The 20,775-nt window shown below is 41.2% G+C and overlaps 1 protein-coding gene across 4 annotated transcripts in view; it reads left to right on the forward strand.

Annotated features, from left to right (window-relative positions):
* Positions 1-18,696, forward strand: part of ST8SIA5 (ST8 alpha-N-acetyl-neuraminide alpha-2,8-sialyltransferase 5) — a 60,381-nt gene extending 41,685 nt beyond the window's left edge. For all 4 annotated transcript variants that reach the window (XM_048931622.1, XM_048931620.1, XM_048931623.1 and 1 more), the window contains 6 exons: positions 2,518-2,610; positions 4,371-4,457; positions 6,400-6,544; positions 8,193-8,305; positions 11,398-11,490; positions 12,532-18,696. In XM_048931622.1, the coding sequence (XP_048787579.1) occupies positions 2,518-2,610; positions 4,371-4,457; positions 6,400-6,544; positions 8,193-8,305; positions 11,398-11,490; positions 12,532-13,000 (1,000 nt within the window). In that variant the 3' untranslated portion in view covers positions 13,001-18,696. The remainder of the gene's footprint in view (positions 1-2,517; positions 2,611-4,370; positions 4,458-6,399; positions 6,545-8,192; positions 8,306-11,397; positions 11,491-12,531) is intronic.
* Positions 18,697-20,775: the final 2,079 nt, after the last annotated feature.

The following is a 20,775-nucleotide window of genomic DNA, read 5'->3' on the forward strand; positions in this document are numbered from 1 at the left end:
TAGAATACAGGAAATTTAACCTTTTTCATAAAATGATATCTTTGTCTGCTATGCTGTGGATTGCAGCCAGCTTTCCCATGTGATTACTTGCTGTTTCACATCTGAGCGGAAGTCTTATGAAGGCAGCTTTGGGAATTTATCTGGAGTACATCAAGCTCTGACCTTGCTCGACCAGATGAGTTCTTCAACTAGTTTCAGCTGGAGCAACTTTCCTAATAGACAAGTTGCTCAGCTCCAGCTCCACAAGCACACAGGATATGTAACAGTGCAGTGGATTTTACCTGATCTTCACTAAAGGCTGAATGACCAGGTGGATAATTGAGTCAGAAAGAGAGCCCAGGGGCTTTGGTGGGAGACCAGTCGTGTTGATGACTTCCATCCTCCTTCTGGGGGCTGAAGAAGTCTTTTTCCAGGTTAATCACTAGTTATACAACACTTCAAATTCATTATTTCTTCTGCAGAACTTATAAAAATGTGTTTATTGCCTTGAAAAGTAAATGAGCATACTTCAGCATAGTCACATTTTTGAAAGATTATTAGGCTTCTTTCACCTCTAAGTTTTCCCTGGAAGTGTTCAAGAATCATGTAAATGTGGTACAGAGGGACTTGATTTGGTGGAGAAATGTTGGACTAGATGATCTTGGAGGTCTTTTCTAACCTTGGTGATTCTATGATTCTACAGTTCTTGACTGTAATCAGTTTACTTCCTTATTAAGAATTTTTGGTGTTCTACTCCTGCCATTTCTCAGCATGCGATCCTTCCTGTTGGTCTCAAGGATTCTGTCCTTCACTGAATCGCAGTGGTTGGTTTGGGACTGGGCAAAGTCGAAGTGATAAAATCCTGTGTTGAAGGACGCACTTCAAGCAGTTCTTGACGAGTTAAGAGATGTCCACAGTTGGTGGCAGGTTTCTGTGGAAAGCTTTGGGCTTCCTGCAGTTGCAGACCGTAGTCCTTTTCTCCCTTTTGTGGTTCTCTCTCTTCCTAGCTTTATCAAGTCAATTTCTGGATTTACTTAAAAGGAAAAATTCAGAATGCCTTGAGATAGTTCTGGCATTAGGAGGACATCATGGAGGTTCCTGGAGATATTTTTCAGGCGTGCTCTCTTCCAGCAGTTCCACTGGGCAGTGTCAGTACTTAGCTCTTCTCAAGAAGGGGTCAGCATTTGGGTCCCTCATGGTTTTGCTGCTAACCAAAAACGTGAACCACTAAAATAAGGTTTTCTTACTTCTGTGTTCCCTCTGGAACATCTCAAAGGGTTTTATATAGGAAACTGAACAGAAGTTCAGATCAGACATGATCTTTGATTTGATTTTCAAATGTCGCCACGCCAAAATATTACATTACCAATTATGGCTAAAATAAAGCTTTTACAGGAATCTAGTACTTTTCTTACTGAAAATTCAGAGGACACATTGTAGTTACAGGGTTTTGAATTTGAGGTTTTGAAGGATTCTTCAGAATAGCTTAATCTAGCTTCTGTTGTAATACTCCTTCTCCAGGTCACCCAGTTGTACTTCTTCATCATACTGTCTTATGGATATGTGCAGTTCTTGAGTTTTAGCACAGACTTACAGTGATAGAGCAAAAGAGACGCAGAGCTTGGCTTAAACCCTAAATTATTTTTGTAGTTTTGGTACGGTCTGAAAGAATTCAGTGGCCAGCCTAGACTTTCACTGGCTCATATAACTGAGTTCCTGCCATTGTCTTTTTTCTCTCCGTTTTTTTCAGTCTGATGGTTGAAGAGGAGGAACGTGACCAAAAAAGTAAATATTTTTGTCAGATTTTAATTAGGATTAGAAGTGTCAGATCTGATGTGTCTGAACATCCAAATTCTGTTGTTCTCAAAAACATCTCAAACTTTTTGAGAAGAAAATCCTGTTTCCCCTTCTCCTCTGAATATACAGATTAAGTAAAACTTGAGGAGAAGCTCAGTTGCACTGAGCTATGCAACACTCTACACAGACAAGGTGAAACCTCCAGCACTTTGCTAAGAATTTAAGGAACTGTTTATTTTTAATTCTCAGAATGTTCAGACAAAGGATGGGAATAGTGTTCCATAAGTGATCAGCACTTTTCACTTGACCTTCAGTGGCATCTGTCATGTGCTACCCATTGGAAAATGCGCCACCTTGGATGTGCCCACTGGAGACATGAACTGATCTGACATCATAGGCTGTTATCGCCTAAGCAAGTTGTATTGGATGCTGTCTGAAAAACTATCCATTTAGTTTGAGTTAGCTAAATGGAAACTGCTGAGTGCTCCTCATTGTGGTTCTCACATTATGCCTAGTCCCCCTGCTGAACGTCTCAAATTAGTGTTTGAATCTCTGAAGAGCTGGGGATGGGTGGCTGTTCTACAGTCAGCAATGACATCTGTGTTCTGCTGGAAGTAGTAACTGCCTTTGGGCCAGTTGTTGTCAGAGATCACAAATGAGAGCTCAAAGCACATTTCAGTTGACATGTAAGATAAGTAACCTGGTCTCAGGCTTATAGTCTTTGTTTTTGTTCTTCTTCAGGTATTTCGAGTTTTATGAAGGGCCACTGGAATACAACTCCACCAAATGCCTGGAATTGCGACAGGACATCATTGCAGTGAAAGTTTTGTCTATGTAAGTGTGAATTCTTGCTAAGGAGGTTGCTTTCCAGACAGGATGAAAATGGTAACTTACGATAAAGTTGTCAGGGATGTAAGGTGCAGGACATCCTGTCACTAGGGATCTCACCAGAGTTTCCTGAGATTCTCCTATGTGTTAATGTGTAAATAGTGACATCTGAATGCTGTATGATGTCCATTTGAAAAAAAATCAAGGCTTTTAAGTACACTGAGACATTTTAGTCAGGCCTGGTATCATAATTTGGGATTAAATACAGTGTTTGCAATACTATTTCTATCTGGTTTACTAAAGGTAAGTGAAGAGTAAGAATAGACAAAGTAATGGAAGTGTGTCTAGCCTCATGCTCCGTCATTGGCAGTGGCTAAAAGTGAAGGCTAAGGAGCACGGCAAAAAAGTTAGCTTTACCAGATTGCAAATTCTGGTATAGTGACTCTAAGTGGTAGGTGGTGTCTAGCAGTCAGAGAGCTCAGTAGACCTTCCTGATAATTTATTTAGATCTTTTTTGAGCCCATTTTTCCTTTTGACTACCTTAATTTCTTTCATCAGTGAGTTTTGGTAGTAACAAAGTAAAAATTATGGAAATGTGTGTTCTGAAAGATAAAAAAATATATATATTCTGATGCATTTTGTCTTCTCTGGTCCTACGTAAATACCAGGAAACTAATACCAGGTTCCAGGATGTATCCATGGAAGCAGATAGAGTCAGTTGAAACATACAGGTTGCTCATGGAGCTGATTGCACAAAGCAAAATGGAAAGTTTCTGTATTGACCTTCTGCATTTTCAGTTGACAGTGACTTTAGGTACTCACATTATGCCTAGTCCCTTCCTATATCTAAAATCATGCTGTAGTCATCCACAGTTCTGTGAACTGATATTCTCAGCTGAAAGTGCAGCTGTACAAATGCAGAGCCTTAAGCAGTCAAGGCTGCAGAACTGGATTCCTGCTCCAGGTCTGTATGAATTTTGAGCATGTCTCCCTCACTGACTTCGTGCTCAAAAGAATGTAGGTTATGTCCTTGTCTTCTGCATTTGGTACTGGATGAAGGATAGAAGGGTTGCAACTTCGCACTGCCTGCTGACATGCAGTGCTTAAAAATAAATGGAAGGGGTGAGAATGTGATACTTCTGCCAATGTTCTGCTGAAGATGGTGAGTTTTGAATCACTTTTCTGCATACTTATCAGATGGCACAGAGACGTTTCATCTTTTCCAATGGTACACAAAAGATAGCGGACTCCTGCTCAGTGGGATCAAGTCAGCCTTACTCTGTGACAGCCATTTGACACTGACCTCTTTCGTTATGCTCAGTTCTTCTGATGTGTTTCTTTCTGCTGTGCTTCCTAAGTCAGCCCATATGGTAATGGAAGATTTCCAAGTTAATATACTCTGGGGGGGCTACGGAAAGAACGATATGACCTAGTTCCTTCCTGTGGCTTCCACAGCCTGGGAAATCCTAAGTGCTACTCACTTTAAATATATAATTATCTTAAAAGCCTTTGCTTTATTAGAACATTCAAAGCCCTCAAACCTGAAGAGAACTCATTAAGGCCTATGAGCCTTGAAGAATTCTCAGACCTCTGATGAGCTCCACCAATACCTGTATATACAAGGCTTAGTGTTGCTATATCTAAGGAGGAAAAAATAATTTAAAAGGTAAGTTTTCCCCTGAATAGACTGACTTCTTTGTCCTATTGAAAGAAGCGAATCCCATGTCATAAAGTGAATTCTGTTTTTCTTTCTTTTTATCTTTTAGGGTGAAGCAAACCGAATTATTTGACAGGTGGAAGAGCCTACAGATGTGCAAATGGGAGATGAATGTCACAGAAGCCAACATATTCAAGTAAGAATGCTCCACAGTGATGGGGCTGTGCAAGATTACTTTAGTCTGAGTTTCACTTCTTGTTAAACTGCCAGACATTCGGTATGGATTGCATTTCAAGACACAGTTTGTGAAACTGATCTCGTGAAGGCAATAGTAGAATTAAGCCCCAAAATACTTGAACGTTGTGTATTCATACATTCAGGGGCCATGTTTGAGTGCACCTAGAGAAAACACATTATTTAATTCAAGGGAGGAGGGTTTAGATTAGATGTCAGAGGGAAGTTCTTCACAGTGAGAGTGGTGAGGTTCTGGAACAGCTGCCCAGAGAGGCTGTGGATGCCCCTTCCATCCCTGGAGGTGTTCAACGCCAGGTTGGATGGGGCCCTGGGCAGCCTGGTCTAATACCAGATCTGGAGGCTGGTGGCCCCGCCTGTGGCAGGGGGTTGGAACTTGATGATCCTTGGAGTCCCTTTTAACCACAGCCCTTCTATGATTCTATGATTCTGTGATTCTATGATTCTGTGATTTCAAAGCAGAATATAGACTAGAATTCTGTAAGTCACTGGTGTGGTTCAAAGCTGTTATTTAGAATGAGGACCTGCAAATTTCTCCCAGATTCTCTTCCATGATTACAGGAAAAAGGTGATATGAATTAGTGAGAGAATGTGAGAATACATGTGCTGAGTTGGTCACTAACATCTTTTAGAATTGTTAGTCATAGACTTTTAGCATTTTTTTCTAAGGTGAGCTCCACACATATGTTTTTATTGTATATTTTTTCTATAAAATATCTGATAGGCAGTTATCAAAGTCTATTATGACCAAGAAAAAAGCTAGGCACAATTAGAGCCTTTTATCTTACAGATTCCTTGGAGATATTTAGCAGTTCAGAAGGACAAAGCATGAAAATCTAGACTGAAGGAAGCAGTTTCTGAATGGTCATTCTCAATCAGCTGTCAGACATTTACCTTAAGAAATGCAGAACTAATGAAGAGCATTTTCATATCTCAGATATCACAATTTAATTTGACTACCTGCATTTAATTAGTTAATGATTTCATTATTTGGAATTACTCGTTGATTCATACAGTCTCAGTTGCTGCCTTGTTCTGATTGTCCTATGATGTCATTCTGCTTCAGCCAAGTATATAACAATAACTGAACATCACTGAAATGTTTGCATTATTCTGCATTTCTTTTCCAATTCTTATAATAAAACCCACAGAGCAAAATGACTTTGTCTTTCAGCTCCTAATGAAGTGTCCTTACCTGGAGGCAAGGTACCTCATGTGGCCATTTGGCCTTGAGCTCACATTTATGTGTTGACCATTACATGCATTTTTCATTAAAAGGACAAGGTGCATTGACAGAAACAAACTGGCTCTGGAGTGAGTTTAAGTCAGGGCTTTCAGTTCCACCAGGAAAAAGAGAGGAGCGTCAGGGAATGGACCTTTATTTGGAAAACTACTTTTCCTACGTACATTTCATATTAAACTTGGGTTTTCTCCCATGACATGAATCCCATTTTTGAGATTTCAAAGCCATTTTTGTTTACTTTGGAGTATCTGCTCTTTTGTACTAGTGACAAAGAAAATGTTGGACATTTGTCTGCTATTCATCCCTAGATGAAGAATTCAACCCCTGTATTTCCTGTTCAGTGATGAGTGAATAATTTGCAAAAGATGGTAGCCCTCTGACACAGAAAGGGACTAATTAATGAGGATCTTTTCCATGGGATATAGGTGGCATAAATTCAGCTTGGGGATGTAGAGCAGATCAGTTTGCTTGTGGATTTCTACCTTTGATTTTCTAAAGGAAAAACCACCATTTTATCCCCCATATTGTTAAAAGGAGGTGTTTTTTTTCCTCAAAAAATGTCTTGTTAGCAATAATAGTAACTGCAAATCCTAAAACACACTATCACCTCCTAGATCTCATTTCTGTCTTTTTCATGTTCCAGATCTTCACTGTCAAGGTGTTGCAATGCCCCTGCCTTCTTGTTCACCACTCAGAAAAACACTCCCTTGGGAACTAAGCTGAAGTACGAAGTGGATACTAGTGGGATCTTCCACATCAACCAAGAAATCTTCAAAATGTTTCCAAAGGTGCCTCTGTCCATCTACTAAACCAACTTCACTCTGCTTGCTTAATTACATATTATGCTGAGGACACATTTAGAATCATAGAATCGTTTCAATTGGAAGGAGCCCTTAAGGGCCATCAGGTCCAACTCCATGCAGTGAACAGGAACACCCAGAGCTCTGCCAGGTGCTCAAAGCCCTGTCCAGCATCTCCAGGAGCAGTCAGTTCCATTGAATCATCACCCTTATAAAAAAAACTTCTTCCTCATATCCAATCTAAGCAAACAGCTGCTTAGCATTTGTCCAGACATCATTGCTTATACTTTTGAATACTCTGAGTATGTTTATTTGTGATAAACATTACAATTGATTATCCTGTTTTCATCTGGGCCAGCATGCAATGTCTAAGCATTTTCCTTCAGAACATAAACCCAACTTACTTTTAAAGTACAATATTCACATGTAATAAATCCAGCATTTGCCATTGGCCTGCTTTTTAACGGGCTCCTTTATTTTATAACTCAGATTCACAATGACTGTTTTTTATCCCTGTTGTAGCTTATCTGTCAATAGGTTGCAATATTTTTAAACATGCTCATCATAAAGATTATTCAAAACCTTTCTAACAAATAACCCATGACCTGAGGGCCAAAGTGCAAACGTAACTGGTGGGCAATCCCTCTGCACTTTGTACTGATGTGCAGAAGTCATCTTATGTGACTACTGACTGATCCTGAATTTAACGTGGGACATTTGGAAGGGATAACTGCAATTTGTCCCTTTCATAAAGGGAAGAAAGTACTGAATTTAAGTACACAGGATTCTGTGACTAATGTTGGCCTTGAAGGTCTAACCACTTTTAGTGTGTTGGCTTTCTGAATACTGCTTAAGGTAGTGCAGTGAATGGTATGGAAAAATCCTGGAGATAATCACCTAGAAATGTTATACCATTATCACTCCCTCTGTAGTTTACAGCATGAAATCACTGATAAAATATGAATGTACAAAAAAGAAAAAAAGAGCAATCTTGTGCTTACATAAACGCATCTATACATATTTTTTGGGTACCGTACCCTAATGGCCCTGTTGTGCTTTCTGAGATGGGACTGTCACTCATTCTGACTTCTACAGCAGCAGTGCTATAAAAGCTAATTATTATTAATTAATGCTATTGGTACAGTTAGTGGTAGCAAGCACTAACATTTAGGCTCCGTTTTGATAAATAGCTGTAATGTGTTGGTTTAGAGAGACCTCCTGGGCTTCACCATCTGCTCTGAGATCTGCAGACTTCTCCAAAGGACATCATCATCTTGCATGCCGTAGGTTTATGGTTCATGCCCCTGTGTGCAAATCAGAAAGGAAAGTGAGTTACTGAAATGACTTCTTCCATTATTAAGTCTGAGCAAAGAGAGCTCTGCGTGTTTCATTCTGAGTTAGTTTCTCACAGCACCTCTAATTGCACAGATAACGTTTCCATCTGTTTATGTGCACCGTGGGAATGTTGTCAGCTTCCTACAATGCGTGTATTTGCATCAAGATGCAGCTGTACCTCCCCCCCCCCAAAAAAAAGAGCAACAAAAGAGAAAAAGAAAAAAAAAAAGAGGAATAATAGAAAAAGTTTTCTTGCTCCGTGCTTCAGGAGGTGACTAACCTGCATTCTCTGATGTTGCAGGACATGCCATACCACCGCTCCCAGTTCAAGAAGTGTGCAGTGGTTGGGAATGGGGGGATCCTGAAGAACAGCAGATGTGGCCGAGAGATCGACAGTGCAGACTTTGTGTTTCGGTACAGACTTTGTGTCTTTATTCATTTGTTTTCTGTTTTACTAGCGTATGAAGGACTGCAGAGCTATTCCCTCTCAAGTGGAAACTCTGGGTTTACAAACTGACCAAGTCAAGGCTGCTTCTTGCACAACATGGTGATATTTTAAAGAAAAACTTCCCTGTATAATATTTGTTTTAAACTTAAGATTTGAGGTGTTATTTCTAACTCCATGTGGACACTAACTGACTTACTGGCAGCATTTGATGTCCTTGTCCCTCTTGCCCCGTTACCCAAGTAGATCCTTGCACGGACATTTGCCCAGGCACAATGTCTTGTGTATTTTCATCATCCTTAATATGAAGGAGGGTTACTTTTATTATTCTTAAGCACTTCTAATCCCTCTCTGCATCCTGCTAAGCTCTCTGTCTGGGTCATGGCACATGACAGCTAGTTCACAGATCCATGACCTGCTTTATAGAAAAGAATATCAGTTGACTTCTCTTGGCCCATTTTCTGACTTCAGGTACATTTTCCTAAGTTTAAAATAAGTGTTCTTAAGTCAGTGAATTTCTCCAGTTTTATACCATCAAAAATCAGTTTAAATGCAAGTCTATTCTAAACTCAAGTCATTCTAAACTTGACATCAAATGAAAAGTGATGATGCAGAGGTCCTACATTCACTATCCATTATTTTCAGACCCTTATGTCTTGTGCCCACTGTACATTAATCTGTTGTCCTAATTTTAATCTGTGAAATAATCTAGGCTTCACATTTCCTTCAGTTTAAAGGGCTATTGTACAGTGCATACAATGTAAGTATAGCAGGTTCTTTTCTTCTGTGTTGTATCGCTGTATGATTGATTTGAAGGCAGATGTTATGCCTCAAGGTAACAAACTATTGAATGGAAGTAGAAATGCAGGCAGCAGATGTCATCTCTTGTGAAGAAGAACTTTCAGTGGAGGTCTTTTCTTACCACTGTGACTCTTTCCTGGATCACACCCTCATAAAAAGAACAGAGCAGTGCACAGCGTAGGAGTTGGAACTGGATTGCTTTTGCTGTTTGTAATTTGTTAAATAGAGACTTGAGTAGAAATGAAATATGAATAAGCATATTGCTACTTATGCAAAAAAAAAAACAACAAAACCCACTGGTTTACCATCTTCAAAATATCTGTGACCAGAATTACACATAAAGCCATGTTAAAGGAGCTTACGCTCTGCTGACATCGATTTTAAAATACAATTATGTTTATAGAGAAGTGTGAACAGATCAGTCTAGCACCACTTTACAAGACTGCTGGGAATCACCATCTTTGTCAGTAACAAAATGTCAAAAACTGCCTATGGAGCACTGCTAGCATTTCACAGAACCTCCAGGACACCTGGGAAAGTCATTGTATTGTCAAGGACCTTGTGGTCAGTGGGATGCAACCAGTATTTTTCTATAGAACGGATTTTGAGAGCAGGGAGCTACAGTGCAGTGGAACGCACAAAATGCACACACAGCAGTTGCATTCACCAGTTGTTATGGTCTGTCTCCATCTACTGGCAAGAGCAGAGATCTCTGATAACAAGTGGAGTGATTCTGAGTGCATGCTGGGATGTTACTGTTCCCTTTGCAGGGGTGAGTTTTTGGAGTTGTAGAATTTATTTTTTAAGTGGAGTTTCCAGTGGAAGTGAATCTGGTGTGAGTGTGTTTCATAACTTCAGCATGTCTTGAGGGATGCTCTGAATTTTAAAAGATGGGTTGGGCGAGATGAAGTTTTACAAAACATAGTATCAGAGAATCATTAAGCTTGAAAAGGACCTCCAAGATCCCCAAATCCAACCACAGCCCACTGTATAGCTCTTATAAGGAATTATCACTGTCAAAAAATTGAACTTTCTTAATCCTGCTTTGCGTTGACTGTTTAAAAATATTAGAGCTGAATATTTAAAATGTTTTTCAAATATAATCTAATGAATACAGTACTGGCTGGAGTTGAGGATGGCAGAGGGCTCCAGAAGGATGTTGTATGTCCTCATAGAGAAAACTGCTGGAAATAACATCTCCCATGAGAGGGTGGTGTAAAAAGCTGCCTGATCTGATAAAGGAAGACTCTCCAAGAGGTAGATGTGAGTTTCCTAAATCTGAGAAGGACTTTGAAGGATTTTTGTCCATTTTTTCGCTCACAAGTGAAGAAGAAAATACGTTTTTAGAGCTGGCAACTGCACTGTAATGTTGTGAAAATTCTTAACATTGCTTCTGCTGAATTCTTTCATTATTTTCTTCTACGCAGCCCTGGCTGTCAAATGTATTGAATGTAGCTGAGTGTAAGACAGCTGAAAGAATGACTGTGTTGTCTCTGATAAAGCATGAGGCTGTTTGTTTTATTTTTTAAGTGGAGTTTCCAATGGAAGTGGAGCTTGTATGAGTGTGCTTGTGTAACTTCAGCATCTCTTGAGAGATGCTCTGAATTTTGCAAGATGATGAATCTGGGTCAATGCCAGCGGAGGCTGGACAAGGTGAAAGTCTTCAGATCTTAGAATCACAGAATCATTAAGGTTGGAAAAGACCTCTAAGATCACCGAGTCCAATTGTGGCCCATCCCCACCATGCCTACTAACCATGTCCCCATATGCCACATCTCCAGGTATGCTCCTAATACGTCCTTTGTCAAATCTGTACAGTCAGAATTGCTGCTCTTACAGAGTGCTGGGAGCTACCTGAAGGGGAAAAGGGAGGGAAGCAGGTTGTTTGGGATTAGTTAGAAATTGGCCTGATGTCTTTCTTGTGGAACATTTCCCCTAAATTCTCTAGGGTATAAAATAAATCACAACATTAAAGATACAGTTTGTATATTAATTATGGAATACAGCAGAGCTGTTACTGAGGAAATCTGTGGTTTTAGAGGGTGATTGCCTTGGGGGCTTTGCCCCAGTTCTGCTCCTTAATCACCAAAGTAAATAGCCAAACTGCTGCTAGAGATGCAAATGGATGAACATTGGCTGCCTTCGTGAAAAGGAGACAGCTGCAAAAGACTAGAGGAAGAACCTGAATAAATTCTGCTTTCTAGTGCTGAAAAAGTACAAGGAATTTTTCAAATTTCTTACTTATTTATTTCCCTTACAGATGCAATTTGCCTCCCATATCTGAGAAGTACTTAACGGATGTTGGGGTGAAGACGGACGTCGTGACTGTCAATCCTAGCATCATTACTGAGAGGTCATCTCTGCTCTTTGTGTTTCCATCTCCTATTGGTTTTCAAATCTATCTTTCACTAAATTCCAACTATTAAAGGGAATTTTTGTCCCTGTATTACTTGGAACTGAGACTATGAAACTTAGTGAATCACAGAATCATTAAGTTTCAAAAAGGCCACTAAAACCATTGAGTCCAACCATCAGCCCATCCTCATTGTGCCCCCAGTGATACATCTCCACAGTTCTTGAAAGCCTCGGTTTCATTCTGAGTTTAAATGATCCAGTACATGGAAACAGTAATAACTTAAAGAAATGTGTTGAACATTTAAACCTGTACAGCGATAGTAGGGAGTGGGAAGCTGAAGGCTAACAGTATAGCCATCCCACATTGTGCTGCAAGCCCAGGTGGGTGTCTTGGTCTCATTAGGTTGGAATTAACTGGATTCAACCCTGAGTGCTTAAGTAAAGTAATATACATCACCATATTAAACAAACAAACAAATTAAATATGAGGTTTGACCAAGTGATTTCAATTCTTAATTTGTTAATAGTTTATTGCCACCTTGCTGACAGGTTTGGGACCGTGGGACTGATTTCTATTGTCCTTCCTTGCTGATGTGTTTCACTTATTGAGAAACATAAAACCATGTTCTTGCCTTGGGATTTTATTTTAAATGTTGCAGTTAGGCATTCTGGAAATATTTTTGCTCTGCTTTGGTATTTGCCATTTTTCTGTAATATCCTGTTCTGCATATTGAGTTACACAGCTGAAAAAATTACTCACAAAAGGAGACGCGAGACATTAACAAAGTCCATGCATTGTTCAGTGACAGCATTGTCAAAATGCATTGTGAAAAGAAGGGGAGAATGTGCTTTTTTAATATCCCCCATGTCTTTGGCTTACATTACGTACTGATGATTCAGCTACAGATCTAAATATATTCTCCTCCTTAATTCAAACATATCTCAGTTACCTCTGCGTCAGAATTTTCTTCATAAAAGCCTGATGTGTCCAAACTGATCTGTACTGATCTGAATATCACTTGCATCCTTTTCCCTTTAGGTTTCATAAGCTGGAGAAGTGGAGGAAGCCTTTCTACAATGTGCTCCAGGTTTATGAGAATGCCTCCGTGCTGCTGCCGGCCTTCTATAACACACGCAACACGGACGTCTCCATCAGGGTCAAGTATGTCCTGGATGACTTTGAGTCTCAGCAAGCTGTGTACTACTTTCACCCCCAGTATCTCATCAACGTCTCGCGCTACTGGCTGGGCCAAGGGGTGCGGGCCAAGCGGATCAGCACAGGACTCATCCTGGTGACTGCTGCCCTGGAGCTCTGCGAAGAGGTCCACCTCTTTGGCTTCTGGGCCTTCCCCATGAACCCCTCAGGGATTTTTATAACTCACCACTACTATGACAACGTGAAGCCTCGCCCTGGTTTTCATGCCATGCCCTCGGAAATCTTCAACTTTCTGCACATGCACAGCAAGGGGATCCTGCGGGTTCACACGGGAACCTGCGGCTGCTGTTGACAAGGGCACTTCTTCCTCTGGTGCAAAAGTGCATCAGGAACTCGATGCCTGTGTACATCCTGAGATTATGCAATAGTTGTTTGATATAAATTTCCTTGAGGCATTCATCCCATAGGATCTATGTGACCAGCATCCTTCCTGCTAGCAGAGTTGGGTCCATAGCAGTGTGGGTGAAGAAAAACTCCTCTGTCCTGGGATGTGCACTGCCCTGGGAAGCAGGTTGGATGAGAAGCACATCTCCAATAGATTTAGAGATATACAGAGCACATAAAGATAACTGTAATTTCAACATGGAGTAGATCACCAAGCTTTTAAGGAGAATTGGGGATGGAGAGTCTCAGCATAGACTGCACGACTTTACATAGGCTTCTGAGTTGAGTGCTGTGGGGCACTGTCGAATTTTACTGAAATCACTCTTCTTGGCATTTGGGTTTTTGAAAATACTCTTTGCTTTGTAGTTTTAAGGGTAACTGTACAACTTGAAGTCATCGTTCTGTAACGTCACAAAGTATTGGTGAAAAATAGCAGATAAGTGTGATAGGAATAAACAAGGTCATCTTACGAAACCTTTCAGCTGGGATAGAAGAGAATGTTCAATTCCCACTTGCAGATACAGGTCACTGTGCTAACCATGTCGTATGGTTGCTCTAGAGCTTCTTTCTTCTTCCTTCGTATCATGCCTGGTCTTCTCTGCTGATAAGAGATTCTTTCCCATTGCAGTCTTTCCTTTTTTGCTAATACATGTGCAGTGTCTGTGCTTTCTCCTACAGTGACCATCTCAGCTTCAGATTGGAGACCTTCCCTCTTCTTTAAGCTTTCCGTGAACTGAATATTGAGAAGGCTACCCTAGTTATATTTTCTGAGTTGATTTTTGATTCAATTATTGCAGCATTAGATGGAAAAGGAATTTCTCCTCAGTTTAATAAAGACTTTTGTAGGAGTATTCGAGTGTTGATCCACTATTGTACAGGTTGATTTAAATATTTTCAGATGTCTGTGATAGATACTTACAGGAAATGAAGTTAAAAGATAGTGAAGATATGAATGGCTTGAATTACAATGTCTGAATGTGGCATTTGTTTGTGTTGAGAATGTTACTAGAACAATGAAAGGGCTGATTTATTCTTTGAAATGTTACCAATGTAACTTAGTCATGCCAAGCTTGGTTTTCCACCTGATGCAGTTACCTTGGCAAAATCCTGGTGGAGGACAGATGCCACATGCTGCCAGAATTTATTTTGACTGCTGAACCATGGTGCAGATGTATGCCCTCTCATACTGTATGATTGCATGCACAGGAGGGTGAGGTTTGCTGTCCAACTGTGCCGGCATGGTTAAGATGAACAGAGTTTCCTCAAGTGTGTTATCAGTGTGAAGCACTTGCTCTGTTGTGCAGTGCTTTGTCTTGTCCTTTTTCAGGTTGTAGAGATTTGGAATTTGAAGTGCTTGTCCCCTCTGAGGGTTGTGTTCAAATCAGAATTGGATTTTGATTTTGTAATGCGTGAGCACTCAAAGCTATTTTAAAGCCTCCCTGCTGTGCTGACAGCTCTGAAAGTTGCTCACATTACATTTGAAATGGTGTAAAGGAAGTGAAGCACAGCAGTTGCCATTCCAGAAATCCCTGCTGACCATACAGCAGTGACATGGGATGGCGTGCAGGAATCTGAATTTCTTTTGCACTCTGTTAACTGTCAGAGCTTGGTAAATACCAGCCAGGGGTAGGCGAAGGACCTGTGCTTCAGCTTTGTGTGTTTGTCTTGTGCTTTTGGTCCTAGAGCTGTGTGTTGGTGAACTGTATCACAGTACACCCAGAATGAACCTATAGGTGAAGTGCTTCCCTTGATTTAATAAGCAAAAGAGATTTTTGTCCTGGCTGTGTTTTGTAAATCGATGTGCAAAGGGCTTTGATAATGAAATGCTGTAACAGAAGTGCTACGTAGAGAGCAACATGACCCGTGGGCTGGGCATCTTGCTGTGTGTTGAGCTTTATCATAATGAAGCCATCACCTATGGACCTCATTTCTGCCTGAGTGAGGGTCTGGTGGTGACTTGGTTTGCTTTGCTGCTGCTGCTTTGCTGGGGATATGCTCTTTGGTAAGAGTTTTTATTCACTGTATTGATTGAAGTGAACAAAAGGAGTCTGATCTATTGCAAGAGGTACTTCAGAATGATGGGAAGGCATTTGAGAAGCGTCAGCGTTTTGGAAAGAAATGGAGCAAATCCCGCTGTTTGGCTACAAAATTTCTTCTGGACTTTTTGGTCAGGCTAAAGGATAAGTAAAGCTGTAATTACAGTAACCTCTAATTGCAGGAACACAGACATTTTCTTCCCTTTGTTTGCTTCGTATAAATTAGCAATGTAAATTCACCGAGGCTACACTGTATAAGTGCAGTTTTACTGTGTTTAGATTTTGATGGATTACAGATCTATAGCTACTATATTTTTTTAATGATTTTAAAATGCACGTACAGGGTACTTGCACATATGCACCAAAGGCCCAGTCCTGCAACTTTCATCTGGAAAGAACTCCCATTCCAGCTGATAGGTATTTTATTTGTACAGGTACTGCAGAAACAAACCCAGCGGTCTGTGTGGAGGTGTACATAGGTAGATACTGGCGATGTTTAGTGGTAGGTCTGAAGGGAATGGCCTCCAGTTGTGCTAAGGGATGTTCAGGTTTGGATATTAACAAAAATTTCCTCTCCTTAAGAGTTGTCATGTTCTGGAATGGGCTGCCCAGGGACGTGATGGAGTCACTGTCCCTGAAGGTGTTAAAAAATTGTTTATATGTGGTACTGAAGTACATGATCTAGTGGGGAAGTGGTGGTGTTGGTAGTAGGTGGATGTTGGACTAGATAATCTTGAAGATCTTTTCCAACCTTCATGATTCTATGATTCCTTATTAGATGAGATTTAGGGAGTGATTTGCAAGCTAGAAAGGTTCTTAAAGAAACGTATATATAAAAGTCCTTGAGAGTAAGTGCATACTGCAACATTTGCTTTCTGATCTGTTTTTTGGGTGTTGCTCAAAAATAATTGAAAAGTGACAGCATTTTTGTTAGAAATTTGGAAGCTTTCAGGTTGTTCTTGGCCTTCTTTGCTTGGGCACTGGAAAACCACATTCCTGCTGCTGTCCTGCAGGAGTGGGGTCTGAGGATAGGGATGGTGCCTGGAGGTCTCAGCCATGCAGAGGTCCATGAATAAAAGCCGTCAGCTCTCATCCTGAGCTCAGGTGGTAAGCCCAGCTGTCTTGCTGAGAATATGAAATCTGAGGCAGGGAGAGAGAAAATTACAATACTGGGGATTAATCACCAGCTTCTAGTAGTATTTATGGGAATCTCTTCAGAAGTTCCTAAGATCTTCATACATTGGCAGTGCAAATTCAGTCAGAAAAACGTGGCTAGGCCTGCTCCTCTTCGACAGGTCAGCAGAGGAGCTTATGGGCCACCAGTGCCGTCATCAAGTGGAAAAGAAGACTTAATCAAAATGCTTTAGCTGCTTGCTCTTGATCTATGGGCAGAATGGATTAAAGAGTGATAGATTTATGATAATGTTTTAGCGTATCTCCTGTGGTAGAGACAAAATGCTCAAAGCCAGCTCATGTGCTGTGAATGGGGTGCCATGGCATGGTGGCTTCTTTGGCTCCAGCAGGTCCATTGTCACCAGGAAAAGCCTTAGAGAGGGAATCTGAGAGACTGCAACAACAACTCCAGGTGGCTGGATGGAGGCAAATAACTCTTAAGAAAAGAGATATTTTTCCAAGGATAGAATTATTTTCTGCGGGGTTTGATGAATTAATGGAGATGTTGCTGAATGCAGAAATTCTTGTGGTGATGGAGCTCTGTGGGCAGGTGGCCTTTGCATTTTGGTGTGGCAGGAGAGAGCAGTCTCTGATTGGTGATAAAGCACAGAGATGTGAAATGAGAGGGAATCCATCCTTTTGAATCTTTTGGGCCCTGGTGGTTGGTCAGCAAAGCTGTAATTTTACAGAGCAGAAGGTTGGACAGTGAGAAGAGAGTTTGGAAGGGATCCTCCTGTCTGGTTTGTACCCAAGCATGCAGTGAGCTTTGGAGCTTTCACACGTACAGGGAATGCTGTCAAAATTCAGCAATCTCTAAATTTCTCTTTGGGAATTTCTGAAATGAGCCAAGGAATAAAGGAGTCTGGACTTACGTTGAGGGCCTTTTCCAAAATCCAGTGAAATTTATGGGAAGTTTGGAGGACATCAGAGCCAGCCTGCAGGCTGTGGGCAGAAGGAGCAGCCCTTGTTTCTTACTTGTTTCTGATACGTTTTTAATATATTGTAGATACAGTGCAGTAGCAACACTGTGTTTTTAATGGTTTGTGTAAAGAACAAACTTAATCTGGAAGCTGAAGTGCCGTGAATGTCACTCTCCCTTCCAGATTCCTGCACTTTCCATCCTTTCCAATTCATCTATGCAAAACATTTCATCACGGTTGTGTAAATGAACCAAACCACAGTGAGCCCCTGCACCCTGCTGTGTGTGTGTATGTGTATCACGTGCCGTGAGAGAAGGGGGGGTTGTTCTGCTTTCTTTGAAATGCCAGCATGTAATTCTACAGTAATACAAACATGTTGGAGGCAGGATTCCCAGTAAGGCCAGTACGAAGTGTGCATTTGGCTTCAGCAGGAAGACAACGGGTCCAATGCTTGTCAGTCAAGCCCATAGCCCTCATCTCCAACCTGCCCCCACGCGCTGTTACAACTTTATGTCTTAGTGTCATCCCATCTAATGTGGGTGAGGCTGCTGTGTTGTTTGCATGGTATCCCAAATTGTAGGCAACTGTACTCAAGTGCTTTTGTAATGAATCTTAAGGAAAATCCAAACGTATGTGTTGGGGTGAGGGAGCCTGAATCCCAGGCTTGAGCATCTCTCATGTTCCCTAATGCCCGAGCATGAGAAACATCAGCAATGGGGTCTGGGCCATAGTGGGAAGCCTACAAAAAGATTAATATGCCTCAGCATTTCAAGGATTGAAAGCTGTAAATATGTTGCCTATATGTCTGACTTACAGTTGGACTAGATGATCTTAGAGGTCTTTCTGAATTACGAAGATTCTGTGATTCTATGACTTTCCCTTTAGAAGCCATAAATGTTCTCGGTGTTTGACCTTGGGGTGAGCTGCTGCGTGTTTGTAACTGTACCAACCACTGTACAATGTGTTAGCATGTAAAATGGCAACAAACTAAGCCAACAAAATCAAAGTGTTGGCTGGTTCTCGAAGCGTTCTACCTGAAACTGTACATGTTAAGATGGACCAGGGCACTCTGTGCTCCCTACAGCTAATGGAGATGCTCAGAAATTGCCCAGAAATGCTGGATCAAAATGACATCTTCACGCTGAGGGAGCTCAGGCTGATGCAAAAATAAATCTTGTTCCATAATTGTCATTTCTGTACGGTGGTGACAGCGGGGGTGGACAAACCCCAGTGGAGCCATGGCAATTTCTTGCTGATGTTAATGTCATTGTGCCCATTGACTCACCTTTCTTTTTTTTCCGACTGCCACCCTGTAATTCTTGCTTCTTTCTGTAGCTGTAATATGGTTGTAATAGGAAGCCTATCAATTGATGTAAGCCATAACTAAAGCAGTAATCAGGGTACTTTCTTTTGTCTGTATCACTGTGTTTGAAAGATGATTGATTCTATTGAATAAACCACTTTAAGAGTTTTATGGGAAAGTCTGAGCCACTTTTTGTGCCTTCAGACTCGTGTTTTGCTGTTCTCTTTTCTGTTTTGTGTCTCTGAGCAGAGTGGGATGGAAGCTCAGCTGGGCAAAATCAGTTCACAAAGCTTAGCACTACAGAATACAGACCTAGCATCATGTGTGTATACAGACACACAAAAGTATATGCAGGGTCGTATGACATAGATGCTAGAAGAGGTGTAATTTAGTATTTTGGTATCTTAACAATATACATGGACACAGGTAAGTTATTACCTAGAAGTAACAAGCCGTACACAGACATGTATTGAAAAGCCTCTGCAATCCATAGGATTCGCCTGCTTCACACCTTCCTGACAGCTCTGTCCTCTTTACATGATGAGTAAACCCTCTTCCTGGTGCTGATTTTCTGTAGCCTTAACTTCTTTCAGTTTAAACAGTATCAGGAGAATTAAAACGTAATTTCACAATTATTCATACAGAACAGTAGATGGAGCAACTTTTTTTTTTTTTTCTCCTTTGTTTTTGTAGTTGTGTGTTCTCCTCTGACAATCTGTTGTTTCAGATTATACACTGGGATAGGAGTGGGTAATGGAAATAGAATATTGGCACTCTTCTAAGGTAAATGTGAATTACCTAGAAGACGCAGAGTTGTGGTGAATGCAGAGGAATCTGCTCTTGTTCCTGCTGACATTATGGCTGATAGATGCACTTCCTTCCCACAGCTGCTTGTGATTATTGTCAGTGATTATTCAATCAAGAAGAGGAAATGTAGAGAGGGAAAAATGAAGAGACAAATTGACACTGTGTGGTGTAATTGCTGTCTATCACTTTGCAAATTGCTCAGCTAAGCAAGCAATCAAGGAGTGGTTCATTTCCTTGAGATCACAGCATCCGTCATGTTCCTTAGTGGCATTTGCAGCCTTTCTTCTGAAAAGGGATAAGCAGAAGGACACAGAGAATTAGGGAGATACTTCACCACGGCCTGCATCTGACAGTGCCCAGCAGCAGGTTCTTGGGGAAAGAGAGGAAGAAAGAAGGAAAAGTAGTTAGTGGTCCTTCTGCTGGCATTCTCTCCAACTGCAATCGCCAGTTTTTATTTCTGGCCTTGTTAATAACTGCGTGGTACTGAGTGTCAGAGTTTAGCTCTGTGCTCGGGTGATGAATGAGTCCTTTGGACTTTGGGAACTGCTGCTTGCCTCCACGGTGTGGGACTTGCTAGATCCTGATCTCCCTTCTTTTCCTGCCAGCATTGCCTCCTGAAATATCACCTTTGCATGAGCCTTTATTAAGCTTTGGTTTGGTTTTGCCCACCAGCTCCAGACGATCTATTCTTGGGTAGTGAAGTGAAGGCACTTGGGATTTCACTTGTTCTCCTTCCTAAGACTTTGGCCATCTCCAAGTCATTCACATGGGCTGGGCGGAGGAATAGAACATTTAAATCCACAAAGGAGCTATTGTCCATCACAGAGAGGGAAAACCATGGAATCACACAATCACAAAGGTTGGATAAGACCTCCAGGATCCCCAAGCCCAACCTCAACCAACCCCACCATGCACACTGACTGTGTCCCCATGTGCCACATCTCCATGGCTCCTGAACACCTCCAGGGAATGTGGACTCCAGCACCCCCTGGGCAACTTATGTCAGTGCAGCACCATTCTTGGGAGAAGAAATTATTCCTAATATCCGAGCTCTGGAATCACGCAATCAAAATCCTGTAACTGCTGCAATGGACGTGATTTCAGGTACAGAAGGTCCCCTGCTGATGAGGATGTCAGTGTCAAAGCTTCCATGGCAAAGAAACAGCCCCTGATGGTGTTTTTCCACACCTAATAGCTACTGAACTAATCATTTCTTTTGGGACATACTGACTCCCTGATGTAAAAAATATTCAGCAAATATTTTGGCTCCAGCACTGTGGATCCAGCAGAGACATCCCTGCCTTTTGGGCCATGGAAGCTGATCTTGGGAATATCCATGTTCCTGAGCTTATCATTTCCACTGAGAATTATTGAGTCATTGAGGAAAACTGATCATTTTGCTAATAATTTGCATTCTTTATTGCTCAGAAAACAGAAATATTTG

The sequence above is a fragment of the Lagopus muta genome, chromosome Z (assembly GCF_023343835.1).
Source record: "Lagopus muta isolate bLagMut1 chromosome Z, bLagMut1 primary, whole genome shotgun sequence".
In the NCBI taxonomy this organism is placed as follows: domain Eukaryota; kingdom Metazoa; phylum Chordata; class Aves; order Galliformes; family Phasianidae; genus Lagopus; species Lagopus muta.